Here is a 15,641-nt window from a genome sequence, read left to right on the forward strand (position 1 = left end):
GGCGTTGGTGTTGGCCACCATTGTAGCTAGTCAAAATAGGTTTATTATAATAATTCAGTGTCGCAACATGTGTAGCAATAACTTTTCCCGAACTGGATTCAAGCGGCCTTAACGAAATTTATGGCCCATGTCTGGCTGAAAGACGAGGTGCGCAGGAATTCTCCAATTTGTGCGAATCGAAGGAACTCAATTTGTTTAGCTGATGGGCTAACGCAACTAAAACCCTTCAGTTATTTACTATATATATATAATCATTTAGCTATTTAAATTGCCCTGCTAAAAATAAATCCTAACAATTTGTCACGTCTAATCTAATACAGAGATTTGTCACGTTTAATCTAATAAAAAGAAGTCAAAAAAGTGTAATTTTGCTTTTAAGAAAATTAGCTACAAACTCAACCCTTTCCCCAACTTTTCTTTACATTTCATTTCTTTGACATTCTTGTTCTCCCATTTCCCCATTTTATTTTATTTTTTTTCTTTTTGGCAACAAACCCTTATCCCAAACCGAATTCCCAGCCCGCAGCAGACCCTTGCCCGCAGTAATCTATCAGAAATTCAGTTAGTTACCGGCCACTGAAAGAATCCATCCCCTTTTCATCCTCGGTCTCATCTTCAGTTTCAGCTTTTGCAAATGTAAATGTAAATTGTGCACAGGCAGAGAGCCCGGCAAAACCGAAAGGGAAAAAAATATATAAAAGTAAAAAATGCAGAACAAAATTTCACTTGTTGTTCAAACGAGGTCAAGTGGGTGGCTCGGCTGCCACGCCCCCTCTGCGACCGCGACTTGTGAAACATGATTTTGCTTTTTATGCTTTTTTGCTAATTTGCTTTCTGCATTTCATATTTCCAGAAGCCAAGGGCCAGCTCGGCCCGGCCAAACAAAGAGTCGCCTTTTGGCCAGTCTGAATATAGCCGAGCATCGTCATTAGCATCATCCTCGGGTTCCCAATACTCCCCTGGCCAACCGGTCTTCCAGCCCATCCTCATCTCATCATCCGCATGATGATGAACTGGCTTTCCCCGATGATCATCCGCAACTCTTTGGTTGCCCCGCCCATGGGTCATACAGTTTTATCAATGGCTTTTGGCTTGGGTTCACTTCTCCTGGTCACGAAGGTTGGAGGTTGGGGGGCTAAGTGCTTGGGTCGGTGGGAAATCTCCAGTCAATTGCCATTTGTTTTGTGGTCCTTTGCTAATCGTAACTCTCATTTTCATTTCCATTTTCATTCGAATTCCGCTTTTCCGTTTCCGCTTTCGCCCAGTTTAGCCCAAATCAATTGGTGTTAAGTGTTGGAAACGAATGGCAGTTTTGGGATGGGCTTAATTTGTTTCTTTACAAGTGAATTGTATGTTGGCAAGCAACAGATATAAAACAAATTGAAGAAATATAAAGTACACAAAATTCAACTTAAGAGCGTTGAAAATAATGTGACTCTCACACACACTCTCTCACGCAAAACACATCAACACAAACGACAAACACTAAAACAAACACAACAAAGAACTAATTTGCAAAGTCAACATTTAATTCTAGATTATAGTAAGGCACGGAACTGGAACACACACATCTAGATCGATAACAAAATCGATATCGTTATCGAGATCGAGATCGGGATGTTGCAAGTCGAACTACACGATGTTTTGGTGGTGACTGTACTGTTTGGCTAGCGTGTGCGACCGATAAGTGCTATCGGCTAATCGCTATCGCAATTTAAATGGCGCTAATGCAGATATGTAAGAGCAACAATACAGTAAGGCAGGCGTTAGTAATCACTAGTTCAAGTCAGAAGGGTTAACGAAACAAAGTATACTGTACCGCACGAACCTCCCTGTGGAAAGAACTGCGAGTAGATCACTTTGAAGGTGTCCTCCTTGACGACGCCCGTCGGGCACTCAGCCTTAAATCCCCGGTAAATTCGTTTGATCTCGTCTTCCGTGAAGCGTGTGGCGCGGCTCAGGGCACTTAGCGAGTCGGGCCTGTACCTTGCCGGCGTTTCGAACTCCTCCAGTTCCGAATCTGCAAGTTTTAACGGAAAATTCACACATTAAATGGGCTGCAAAGCTTATGTTAGTGCATTAAAATAATTTTTTCAGGTATTTTTGTAGAATTTAATAGTGTTTTAAGTAAATTTAAGAAGAAAGCAATCAAATTAATGTCATTAAAAAGTTGTTGGCCAGAATTGTTATTGACAATGATTTGCAGTATTTTTTTTACGAGCTTACAAACTAAAAGTCACTAAGCAATGACGCTGTTCAACTTTTAAAGTATCTTAAATCTATCTTAAAGGAATCTCCTTTGATTCGAGTGGTTCAGTGCAACGAAATATTTTATATTCAACAAAGTCCAATTTGAAAGCTCTCCTTCTTAGAAATGTATCGTCTTTTAACTTTGGGAACATGCCTCCTAAAGCCTTCAATTGTTGTTCTCTTAGTTATTTTGCCTGAGCTGTCTAAAGGCAGAACTGCGAGAATACAAATTCTTTTAAATTTTCTGGAGCAGTTGTCTGATGTACGACAAATCCGCAGCATGAATACGTTCGTTGCCTTTGGGGCACGTTCTAGTCCCAGCTTGCTATTGCCACAAGATGCCCGTAAGAAGGCCCCTAGAAAACCCCTCGAAAGTCCTTTATGCCTCCTACCAACCACCTCTTTTGCCCAAAAAAGCGACACACGCGATTTTGATCTGTTGAGTCGCTCGAAGTGTTTGAATTGACTTGCCAGTTGCCTTAAGTATCTTGTACTTTGCCTGTCGAAAGTTTTTCGCTACTTTCCCAGCTGCCTTCATGGGCGGCGTGGCAGGTGTCAAAGGGGGGTGTGGTTATCAGTGGCAGTTGGGCGGTTGGGTTTCCTACCAAAAAGGTAAAAGCCGCTTGAGTTTTTTTTTTGTGCCTCGGTCTGACTTTGACTTCGGCGTCGGCGTGGTTCCTTTTCAATGGTGAGCGGCAAAAAAAAAAAATGCTCTTTGTGGCTGAGACGCCTCAATTTTAGTTAATTAAAAGTTTTAACCTCACACACGCACACAGCGACTACTTTTAACTGCATTGCAAACAATTTGGGGCATACTTTGTATATAGTCTTGGAAATCAGAGGAATAGTGAAGCCAAGAGTAATGTTTGGCCTAATTAGATATAAATTTAATAAACAAATAGTTCTATTATATATTGTCTCAACTGTTTGTCAAGTTTAGAGATGTGCCTATATTTTTTATATTTATTTATTCTTTTATTTATATATATATATTTATATACATATTTATTGCTTTTATATATTTATAGCTTCCATATTTATTATTATTTGGCTCTGGTATGAAACCTTTTCTTTTAGTGTTCATACAGTTAGTTGCACACACAGAGAAAATTTGGTGAGTTGAGCTCACGCGCTTGACAAATGGCTGCTTAAAAATGCATGAGACCAGGCGGGGGAGAAAACAGAGGGGGGGGGGGGGGGGGGAAGCGAAGAGAGTGGGAAATTCTAGGCAAGGGCGTTGAATTGTTGGCCATGCTAAGCGTCCGAAAAGCAGGTTTCCACCTGGTAACAAAAGGATAGGCGGAGGGGAAAAGGGAAGGCTAAGGGTAAAAAATGCATGGGGTAAGGGGGGTGGAAAATGTGGGAGGTGGGTAGTGGGTGGTCTGCAGACGACGGCCTGCAGTTGTCGTTGCCTTTGGCGTTAGTTTTTAATTTGCTAGCTGGCTTACGCCACACACACGTGTGCAAATGCATTTTCATTTTGGTCAAAATTGGAGAGTTAAAGTCGAGCGCTTATATATTTCGTTTTACTTTCCACAGGGAATTTAATCAAAAACTAAAAAATCTGAAGGCAAACAAAGTAGCTATGACAAATTAAAAAATATATGAATATGTGTTTATGTTTATACATATGTATATTACAGGGTTTTCGCATAAAATTGCTCTTCGTTTAACTAATTTACTTCAATCGGTTTTCCTTTTGGTTTCTCTTCGGGCATTTCTTTTCGTCTTCTCACTGACACTCACTTTGTCTGTTTTTATGGCTTCCTTTTTATTTCTCGTTCCCATTTCCATTGCCATCTTTTCTGTCGTTCCACTCGAGTGGATTTGCATTCGCATTCTTTTGGGTTTCTGCGTTTTATGTCTCTGGCATCGTTTGCATCTTTCTCACATTGTGAGCAAATTGTTGACGAAATGCATTAAGTCTAATATATATTCATGTGCAGCTGGCATCTGGCGTTTTGTTTGCCTTTAATATACCAAAAAAAGTTTTCCCTCAATTCTTTCTGTCCTCTGGCCTCATTTTTTATTTGGGTCCCACTTTATTATCAGTTGCTGGCGCTAAATTCTCACGTAAATGTCTAAATTATTTGTGCGACAAACAAAACGGTTTGCGTTGATGATGCGACAGCTGTTGGGCGAAAAACAAACGAATTTCTAACAAAATAAATCGCAAACAGCGCCCAAATGCAGGCAACGTTTCTTTCGGCAAACTGCTTGCCGAACAGGGTAAGCAGTGCATGCTAGGCCACTTGACAATAGTCTACATTTATATTTAACCAATTGATGTCATTTTTTATTTTATGCAATTTTATGTTTCATAAGTGCTTATATGCTGACAGAGCTGAAATATTAAGAAAATATATGGAAAGGAAAAAGTGGCTTTCATTTCGAACTACTGAGTACTAGTCTCTTCGAGCGTTGCGCTTAATCGGCTTTTGTGGTTTTTGTTTTGGTTTTTATTTCGATGCCACCTGCTGGGGTCAAGGTGTGAAAACACATGCCTCATTTGGTGTGGGTTGCTGGGCGTAAGGCGGTGGGCTGGGGTAGGGGGCGTGGCAGCTGTGCTCTGGCAATTGGCAAACATAACAATAAACAAGAGGATGACAGTGGCAGGGCATTTGCGGGCAGTTGGTGCATGGATTGCCATTGTTGTCCGTGTAATTTCAGATAGAGCACAAAACAACCGAACCCAACTGCAATTGCAGTGCCACCACGCGGTGCCACGCCCACTTATTTGCCGCCCACCGCCCACTCACCTCATCTTGCATGAGTTCGCATAATAAGTTCCTGTTTATCTCGACTCGGTTTGCGTTTGTTTGCCCAACGTTGTCTGCATTCGCCCCCGCTTAGCCCCATCCTTTTCCCCTATGCGTGTGTATGTGCATGCGAGCGTGTGTGTGTGTGTGTGTGTGTGTGTGTGTGGCTGCGCAGGTGTCATGTTTCCGTTTCCGCTGCAACAGCGGCAGCAGCAGCCGCCAGTCAAGTGCAAATATTTTTGCATGCTGCACCACACACACTCACAAACAGCTGGGGCCAAAATAATAGTGGTCAATTAAGAAAAAAAAATATATATAGTATATAATTGGGTCGCCTTCTATTCAAATTAAAATTTGAAGAAATTTATTTTATTTTCTTGTAGGAAATTTCATTTCCATTTCCTTTTGTATTAATATATTCTACTATTTTGACTGCCATTGTATTTGCAGAAAGTGAAAAACCGCAGCCAGCACAGCCCCCTTTTTGGGTTTTTGGGGGTGTGGCACCGCTTGGGTTTTTATTAGGTATGCAGTTCTTGTTTCTGTTTTGTTGTGCAGTAAAAATATTTGCTTTCGTTCAATTTCAAGTGTGCGGCATGTCGATAAGTGCCAGCGACTGCAGTTTTTCCAAATGTTTACCTCGCCAACAGCCACGCCCCCCACCTTTGTCAACTATGAAAGGGCAAATTAATAAAAAATATATATATGTATATGTATTTTTTATATTTTGGGGAGTGGCGGAAGATGGGCGGTTTCTCTGGCCGGTGGAATGCCTTTGAAGATGCGCACTCAATCGAAGTACTCACAGATACTCAGACACGCACACATGCACACAGAAAGAAAGAGAGAGAGAGCTGGAGTGAGAGAGGGGGAGGGAGAGCATCTTCAAATGCCTTTGGCTGATTTTACTGCTTTAATTTTTATCTCTGTGTTTCCGCTTTCTTCCTGCTTTTCTGATCGGCAAACCGAACAAATAAAAGAAATGTTGGAATATAAACGCTCTTCGCGTGCAAAAGGAAATTCATTTTATGCTGGCTATTGAATTTTTTTTTTTGGTATTTCGAAAGCTGAACTTCTTTATGTTCCTTAAAAATTAAAATTACTTGAGAGTGGGAGAGACTGCTTAATTGGCAGCTGCAGTAACTGAATTTTAGTGCGTAAGTGCTTATTAGAAAATTAAGCTTGTTATTCAATTGCAGAAAATTAGCAATGTTGTTTTTGATATGAAAAACTTTTGAATTATAAATTATTTTGCCAAGCTTTAAATTGATCCGCGACTGTTTAAATATTTAAGAGGCTAAATAGCTGGGATCCAAATTTCTGGCGTATGTATTTTTCAATACAACCTAAGCTCTTCGCTCTCACATTTTAAAGCCTCACTTCAAGCCAGAGGATTTTCATTTACTGGTCTTAGCTGGGCAAATAGTTTTTTGTATAAAGAAATGTGTACTTTAGCCGCATTTTCCCTTTCCCACTGCTTTCTTTTTTTTTTCGTCAAGACGAAAATCCCACTAAAAACAGATTTATCCACACATGGACAGCACATAGGAATATAGAAAGGAAAAAAAACGGAGGGGATAAAAACTGGCAAAGAAGGCGAGTAAAAAGTTGGACTGCAAGTTTGCCGCACAGACAATGCTCCGACACTTATCTCATTTAATTTCGTATAATTTTTTCCTCCTCAGGCGGCACACACACATGAAATGCAAGCAGTGCAACTTTGTGCCATGTTTTCCATCACATTGTTGCAGCTTTTGGGTGGCTTCGGCGCGGTGTGGGGGGGTTAATGAAAAAACTTTTTCGGCTTTTGCTTTGTTTTATTGCGCATTTTTGCGGTCGTGATTGTTGGATCCAAGTTGCAGTCGCTGCCTCAGACAATGGGCAAAACAAATTGCTGGCCCACAAAGGGGGCGTGTCCAAATCCCTGCACGCCCCCTGATAAAAACTCACACACCAACGCACACATATGTATGCATGTATGTACGTAGGTGTGCGAGGGGCCAGATAATGTGAGAGCCGAAATGCACTTAACTCATTTACGGCCGCGCCGAATGTGCTTAAATAAATTAAAATGTGGCAGGCCCTGACACTTAAATGCATATGCACACGAAAGGCGAGGTAAGGCGAAGCAGTCGGGCACCTGCCTCGAAGTCTTGGTGCCCTGGAATATTTTTAAACTTAAAATTTATAAAAATTTGGTTTAAAAGTATTCAGCCATTTTGGTTACTTCTATAGAACTAGCCAAGATGGCCTTCTAAAATGTAAAGCAGTGCACTCTGAGCACTGCTTTCTCAACACACTTCCGGTGCACTGCTTTCCGATCATTGTGAAAGTGTTGCTTATTTATAGGTATAAACTTTTTTTACAGTAGCTGCTGCTGTTGTAATTTCTCGCATCCGAAGGCGACCACCTGAGCCGCATTTACAGGGTATGAAAGCCAAGTTGCGACACAGTTACCGCCGCCGACAGGCGACATCCTTGCCACCTCCGCATTCGCTCGACTGACGGTGAAAGGCGAGAAAGTGTGCCAAGAAGCGAGTAACAAGAGACAGTCAAACAAAACCGTGACACAGGGAGCTGGCAGAGCTATGGAGCTGGCTAGTGGAGGAGAGTGCTTCCCGACAGTGGGGCATTGGGGTAAGCGGGTCTCAAAGGACTCGCTGCACTTAAAACATCGCGGTGGCCATTAAAAATTATATGCAATAAGCAGCAGCGACGGCGAACAAACAGCAAATAATGAAATCATAATTAAAGCCAGAGTCGGCCGAAATAGTGCCTCAAGTGCACAAAATGAAGCGACCACAAAATGCAGACAACGGATTCAATTACCTTCCAGGCTCTGGATTCCGGCATCGCAAAGTGTAGACATCGGTGTGGTGGGCGTGGCATAATGAAGAAATTATCAAGTGCATTAAAGCGCAGAAGGGCAAAGGGACGCAGGAAGATGAATACACTGATTGAGCTGCCCCGAGGATAAAGCAGCAGAAAAACGGGAGCAAATAAAAGGCAGCAAGCGATGGCAAAGGACAGGACAATAAAATGCAGCCAGCGGCACTGGCAGCGAAAAAACAGAAGCGAATGGAAAAGAAGCAAAACATCCAGCGAACACGAAGGGAAATCCGTAGAACGCAGCCAAACCGACGGAAAAGTGGAGTAAGCCAGTTACCAAAGCCAAAACGAGCAGCGGCTTCAATTTATTTTCAACCTACGCACACACACGCGCCATAATTGTTTCTGTCTTAATTTCATACACTTCCCGAAGAAATATTCTAGTAAAAAAATAATAATGTCTATAGAAATTTATACCAGCATATATAAAATATTGTTTTCTAATTATTAACATTTCATTATAATATAAATAAAAATTCGTATGATAATATTTATGCCGTGCACCTAAGTCAGAAGCGCCCTTTTCAGTAATTTATATTTTTTGCTCGATTGCAACTTTGCTCGCTTTCATTTGAGTCCGTATATTTTTAGCCTTGCCAGGATACTCAGCTCTGCTCCCCCTTTGGGACCTCCTGATCTCCCTCGTGGCCCCCGGGCCATGGAAGCCTCCATCTGCTCCACCCTTCTTGTAATTAATTGAAATGCCTGTCGCGGCCAAGGCTGACGAAGGATTCTCAATGTCCTTGACTTTGGGGCTCGAATGTGGAGCTATGGAATGGGCGAGAACTAAATTGGACAACTTAAAAAAGCGCTAGATCAATTAGAGATGTAAGTATAGAACAAAAGTAGAATAAAAATAAATAATATTGTTAATGCCTTTACAAATATATGTATATTAAGCATACGTTTGATTTTATAACCATAAGCCTTTAATTTAATTTGTAACAATTTTGTGCACAATTTGCCACCAAATGACCACCACAAATGCTCGTTATTTCGCCGCCAACAAGTTTGCCCACTAAAACAAATTTAAATTCAATTTGCGCGCGCTTTAAACTCAATTAAAGTTTCTGGCCTTAAATAAAATTTAAATGCCATGTCATTTGATAACATAAGCCAGCGATTTGTCACTTGGGTATGGAGCCGTGGAGCCGAGGTATGAGAAATGGAGTGCCGAAAGTTGGGTGGACTTTTTGGGTGGTTATTTTGGGGCTGCTGGCGCAATGGAGTCGCTGCTTTTCGCAGGAAGCCAACTTGTCATTCATCAAACTTTTTCAATAAAACTTTTGCGCCGCTTCTCATCGCTGGCCAAGCTGCAAATCCGTCGCCCATTGCAAATGCCGAAAATACTTTCTCCGAAAGTGGTGAAAGTCAAGTGTGGGCGACTGAGATGCATAGTTCCCCTGCTCCACCCGTTCAATTTCAGTCGAGAGTTTCGATTTCTTGTCTACTGCCATTGTCAACAGTTACCCATGGCCAGCTACCCTGATCCACTGCCACAATTTCCATCGGAATCAAATCAAGACATAATTAAACATATAAAATACCTTATCCCCAAAGCTACTAAATAACTAATAATAAACTTAATTGTTAAACAGTAAATAAGTGTAAGACCTTTTTTAAAATAATTCTAGAATATTTTTTAACCCATTTAGATAGTTATGTTTAAATAAATAAATTTGTAGAACATATAGCATCAAATGAACCCCATATTCATCTCAGTGTAAAACATTTGAATTCGAAGCTCTGACAAACAAATATTATATTGTTTTCCATATCGATTTCCTCTCCAGCCGTTCCTGCATTCAATTTTCAGGATGAGCCATGCAACTTTTATGTTGAGCTCATCATTTTGCCAACTGCTCTTGAGGGGAGGAGGGGAGGTGGGTGATGAAAATTGGGCGGGAAAATCGAATAGGGAAAATACTGAATGGCAGGGAACTAAGCGGAACAGACAAAAAACAAGGATGAGCAAGAATGGAGCCGGAGAGCTCTGGGCGGGCAAATTGACAAAAGAAGCTGCTCGAAGGACTCGATGGCTGAGTGAACTTCCAAGGAGCCAAAGCAGCGATGGGGATCCCCGCTCATAGTTGAGCCGTAAACAATCAATGCAATCTCAACTTGGGGAGCACGAGCAGCCGGAGCTCCATCAATTTCCATAATTAATCATGCAAGACACAGCAGACACAAAAGGGTTAAGCGAAGGATTTCGTTGCTCTTCAGATTAAATCAAATCAAATCGAATTGGAAAGTAACAATGCCAAAGTTTTCCTCGACAATCCGTTGAGGGTTTCCAATAAAATAAAAGAACTTATACAAATTTGATTGATTGTGCCTTTGCTACAGGCAAAAAGATTTGGGCTTCAAATTCGTAAATCTACTTAACAATATTTAGGAAATTTAATATGTTATGCGAATGCCAACACTGCGCATGAGTAATATGTTATAAATCATACGCCGTGTTGGCAGAGCACATTTTTTATAACAATAAAAGCATTCTAAAACGAAATTCAATTTAATGTTTAACAATTATTTTTGGCCTACGGCAATCACCTCAGATCTAAAATACTCGTAAATAAAATTTCAAACACAATAGAGAGGCCAAGCAATTTCCAGCTTCAGGGCTCGCCCACAACAACAAAAAACGCCTAATAGATTTTCAATAGAAAATCCATTCAAGGCCGCTGTGATGATTTATCCGCCCCAAAAAAAAAAAAAGTTCTCCATGCATAAATTTCGGCCAGGCGACAAAAACAGCCGCGGAACCGCAGGCGCGTTTTACGAGCGTTTTTTCCCGCCTGCCAACCTCAAGATGCGCAACAAAAAAAAATATGTATATCTGCAACGCGGCCAGGCCAACGGCTGTGGATTCATGGCCATGAATTGACCCAAACTGAAAATGGTTAGCACGTTTTTGGCAGGGGTTAGTCATGGCCAACGGCGAAACAATCGGGTTAAAGGCGGCGCGGTTAGGGTAAGGGTTAAGGGGTCCAACGGGTGAAGAACAGACATTGCCGCTTACGCTTTGCGATGCAGCCCAAGGCAACCAGCAGAGTTCTCACAGCTACACAGAAAAAAAAAACAGAAATCAAAAAGAAAAAATCAAATATGTAAAGTACACCCTGAAAAAGAATAAAAACAGAGGATGCAGCGATGGCAGGTGAAAGTCGAAGAGTGCTTATGAAAAACTAAAACTTTACAGTATAAAAGTGCTCTTTAAAAACAGAAATCATTAATGGTAATATTTAAATTTTCTTCTGCAAGAATGGTTAAATTTAACTAATTTTTTAAAGTTATAAGTAGATACCAATAGGTGTCAAAAATTAAAATGATATAATTCTTAAGAACTGACAAATGTTAGAAAACCTTTTCATAATATCAAAAGTTTTGTGTTTCCCTCTTTCCTCACAAGAAATCTGCATAAATCATATCTAGCTCAACCCTAGAACCCTAGGAAAATGCATGAAATGCCCAAGTGGATGCAGTTGCTCCTCATACAGAAGCTGCCTTACCATTCTGTGTGGTGCTGCCTTGGAAGAGATTCCGCAGATAGGTGATCAGCCGCCGGTGGAGCGGTCGATGCCGATGGCGCGATGATTTCCTATGCGAGGAGGAGGACTCCTGACCGCCGCCGCCCTGCTCCACATCCTCCACGTCCAGGGTGGAGACAATAGCTGCCCCCGAGCCCGCTGCACCCGATCCCGGACCACTGGCCACCAGCTCCTTGCCGCACTGACTGGCGTCCACAATGATCTCGATGCTGCGCTGCGTGCTGGACTTTTTAATGCCCAATGCCGCCGTGGAGCAACTGCTGCCGGAGGGACCACCACCGCCGGAGTTAATGGTGCTGATGAGGGCATCTGTGACACTGGATCCGGTGCCAGCGATGCTGCTCACCGTCTGGTGATGCACCTGCTGCTGCTGGTGCTGGTGCTGCTGGACCGCTCGACCTGTGAGCAGGTGATGCTGGGCGCTCGAGGGCAGCTCGTTGACGGTGCCATTGCTGTGGCTTCCACGGTAGATGAGCTCCGTTTCGTTGCTCACCTGGCGCAGGGCATGCAGTCCGGTGTGCGATGCACTGCTTGACATTCCGGCCGAGGATCCACCACCTCCGCCGCCGCCTCCAGCTCCTCCTCCTCCTCCGCCGCCGCCGGAGCCACCATTTAGACCCGTGTAGTAGGCGCTATTCGGTCGCTGGCTGTGCTGCACCTGCGGCCCGGCCATGATGTTTTACTCTCAGTGTTTGTTTTGTACTGCTGGAGCGGCTAGAGTTCCACCTCCTTCTGCTGCTCCTGTTCCTGCTCCCGATCCTCTCTAGCGGCTGGCTTTAATTGTCGCTGGCTGGTTTTAGTAGTTTTAGTAGCATGTTGGACAGTTACATGATTACGGCGGTGACTTTGTTAGGCAGATAGGGGTTAAGCGGCGCGGCATCTGCGAGAAGCGAGTAAAATCGAGCAGAATATATATTAGTTCCGATACCAAGGCATTAGTTTCTAAACCGATCAATATCGCATTTTCTTTAGCTTAATTTAGAAATTAAGAACTGTATAAACAAACAGTACCGAATGTTTTCGAAGCTGGTAACTTTATTGTGTTCCCATATTATTTTCTAATTATCTTAATTTGATCGGAATAGAGTAAATAACAAAGAAAACTATTTCCAGGAATTTTCATTTATTCCATTTGCCAGCAGCGTTGCATTTGTGTGTGTGTGTGTGTGTTAGTGTGGGTGCATGCGTGTGTGTGAATTATAAAGCTGTTGTAAGCGCACTTGTTAGCCCATTTTAATCCTATTTACTAAATGATACACTAAACTAGACAATTGCCTTCTCAGTAAATTGCGGCTAACTTAGTTGCCATGTATGTACATCCATTGAGATGCTAAGGAATATTGTAAGCTAATAAATTTATGCAAAATATTACAACTAAATGAAACACTTGTAATTCCAAGTAAGTAGGCCTTGCAATGAAACTCGCATAGATATATCGGCATGGGGGACTTTTGATCAGTATTGGGGCAAACCTTACACCGAACAGTTCGGAAAACGAGCCGAAAAAAATTCAAAATTTTTCCGTGTGAATAACTCCGTGTTTTTCCACATTTTCTACCGTTGCCGTTTAATCGCTGCTGCGCTCACCATCACCATGAAAACCCTCGAGTCCGACGACAAACCCTTCAATCCCTTCTACATTGGCCCACATCCCAGCAAGGCGTGCGCCATTCCCGAGATTCCCGGCCAGCAATGCTCGCCCAACTGTCAGCCAGCTCCTACGAACGCCAATGGTTCTCCAATGGATGCCACGGATGCCAACACCTTGCCAAGCGGAGCTGCGGGCGGAATGCTAATCGTGGCCAACATATATAGCACCGTTGAGGTCCTGGCCGCCGCCGCTCGTATGGGCGGAGCAGCGGGCGCTGGAGCGGATCAGGGTGCGTCGTCTTCCAACAACACCACATGCAAGCCGTATCCCTGCATGGAGGGCGCTCGCAGCGATGGTCCTGGCTGTGGTTAGACCAGAGGAAGTTCACATAGGATCAGGAAGCTTTATCTACCAACTGGCTATTTGAATAGGCTAACCCGCAACACCAAGTTGCCCCAAATACAATAATAAAGCCCCACAAAACCAATCCATTCGTATTTTTTCTTTTTCCTAGAAGGTAAATAGTTAGCCAAATGGAATGCCATACCTCGCTGAACTCGTCAGAAAATTGTCTTTCAAATGGCATTCACAGTTAAAAATTTATTTTTTATACTTTTTTGGCAAAAAATGATGATGTTACCCCTTACAAAAAATCAGAAAATTTGAAAATAATTAATTTTTTCAAACTAACAAAATGGTCATATGGATCTTTTATTTGGATCATTAGCTGTATAATAACAGTAAATAATTTTTGAATGTGTGAACATTTTTGCCCAAGTTATAGCAAATTAAACTCTTCGAAAAATCAAAATTTTGACAAAATAAATCCCCAATTTTTCAACATAAATTAATCGTTGTTTTGCTCATAACAATGAAGTTATGAATCCAAATATGGAATGCCATACCTTGTTGAACTCGTCATAAAATTTCCTATCTAATGACATTCCCAGTTTAAAATGTAAATTTTTGTCCGTTTTTCGCAAAAAATGATATTGTTACCCCTTACAAAAAATCAGAAAATTCGAAAAAAATACATTTTTTTAAATGAAAAAAATTGTGATAGGAATAGTTTATTTGGATCATTAGCTGTATAAAACAGTATTTTTTTTTAATGTGTGAATATTTTTGGCCAAGTTATAGTAAATTAAACTCTTCGAAAAATCAAAATTTTGACAAAATAAATCCCCAATTTTTCAACATAAATTAATCGTTGTTTTGCTCATAACAATCAAGTTATGAATCCAAATATGGAATGCCATACCTTGTTAAACTCGTCATAAAATTTCCTATCTAATAGCATTCCCAGTTTAAAATGTAAATTTTTGTCAGTTTTTCGCAAAAAATTATGATGTTACCCCTTACAAAAAATCAGAAAATTGATAAAAAATTATTTTTTCTAAATTAACAAAATGGTTATTGGAATCTTTTATTGGAATCTTTATAGCAAATTGAATTCATTGAAAGTATGAATTTTTTAGCTAAATGATGTGTTTTCAGAAATCCTTTCGTTAGTTATATCATAGCAATTGATCTTTGGCTGAATGCCCTTTTTTTAAAGAAAGCCAGATGGCTACTTAAATTTTCGGTGGCTAAAGAGTTTTCCCGTTAACCGTTCAACAATAAACGATTCGAGTGGAATCCCATTTGGGGAGCATTATTTTTGGAAAGAAATTCGTTCGCACATTTGCAAGCCGTTGCGATGGATTTCATCTGGAGCTGCAGTTGCATCATTTATGGTTCGCTGGCAACTGGCAAATGGATCAGGAGCAGCAGCATCCACATTCGCATGCACATCATCCTTTGGCCCAGTCGTTTGGGGCGCTGCAGGAGTGCGGTGCGTTCGGCCTGGAGTCTATCAAACGTATTGCTTTTGCAAATTCAATGAAGTAAAAATTTATTATTTATTGATAGACTTATGCAACTGCACAACAGCAGCAGCAGCAGGAACAGCAACAAGGAGCTGAACACTTTATGCCGCCAACCTTGCACCACGAACAGTGTTGCAAAGTTGGCGATATTCGAACCAGTTAACCATTTACTTTTAGACCAATATTTTGACATTTTTCCAAACTAGAAAGTATAGATGGTAGAAGGAAAAAAAAAACGGTAGAATATATAGAATTTAATTAATTTGGAATACATTTGGAATAGCATTTAGAATATCCGTTAATTGATTTTATATTTTTATTTATGTATTATTAACCTTTAAAGTGCCTAAGTAAAAAGTTACTCCTTTTGGTATTGAACTAAATCTTAGTTGAATTGTGTGAAAGCATTCATCAGCTTTGCTGTGATTTTTTTGGTTTTATTTTGGCATCCCTGTCGAGGACAACAGGTATGTATGTGTGTGTGTGCCTTTGTGTGTGGGTGCGTGCATGTGTGTGTGTGCACTCGTCCTGGTACTTGGCAAAATTGCAGTCGATGCTGCTGCCAGTGCTTTTGCTTTTGCTTTCTTTGCCAGCACCTGTTTGCCAAATGATTTATGCATTTCACCCATTTTGCCGTCGACGATGCCACGTGCAACAAAACTAGCAAACAACGGCAAAAACTGCAACAAATGCAAGTGCAACCCGCCGGCAATAACAACAACATTTAATGTGA

At 41.3% G+C, this 15,641-nt stretch overlaps 2 protein-coding genes across 7 annotated transcripts in view; one reads left to right on the forward strand and one right to left on the reverse strand.

The window, feature by feature from the left end:
• The window catches only part of LOC6617644, a 77,130-nt gene that overhangs the window by 14,241 nt on the left and 47,248 nt on the right, over positions 1-15,641 (reverse strand). For 2 of the 6 annotated variants that reach the window (XR_004362452.1, XM_032725102.1), the window contains exons 1-2: positions 11,411-12,327; positions 1,829-2,020 (exon numbers count right to left, since the gene is read on the reverse strand). Coding sequence is in view for 2 of the 6 variants with exons in the window: in XM_032725102.1 (XP_032580993.1) it covers positions 1,829-2,020; positions 11,411-12,122 (904 nt within the window). In the remaining 4 variants the exon portion in view is untranslated. Of the gene's footprint in view, positions 1-1,819; positions 2,021-10,920; positions 10,963-11,410; positions 12,328-15,641 lie in introns of those variants that run through there. The other 4 variants (XR_004362453.1, XM_032725103.1, XR_004362450.1 and 1 more) reach the window with 3 other exon arrangements.
• LOC6617646 lies at positions 12,897-13,527 on the forward strand. Its single transcript, XM_002041923.2, has one exon. It carries the CDS (start codon positions 13,044-13,046, stop codon positions 13,410-13,412), a length of 369 nt encoding a protein of 122 aa, XP_002041959.1. The 5' UTR covers positions 12,897-13,043; the 3' UTR covers positions 13,413-13,527.

This window comes from Drosophila sechellia, chromosome X (assembly GCF_004382195.2).
Source record: "Drosophila sechellia strain sech25 chromosome X, ASM438219v1, whole genome shotgun sequence".
Taxonomy (NCBI): Eukaryota; Metazoa; Arthropoda; class Insecta; order Diptera; family Drosophilidae; genus Drosophila; species Drosophila sechellia.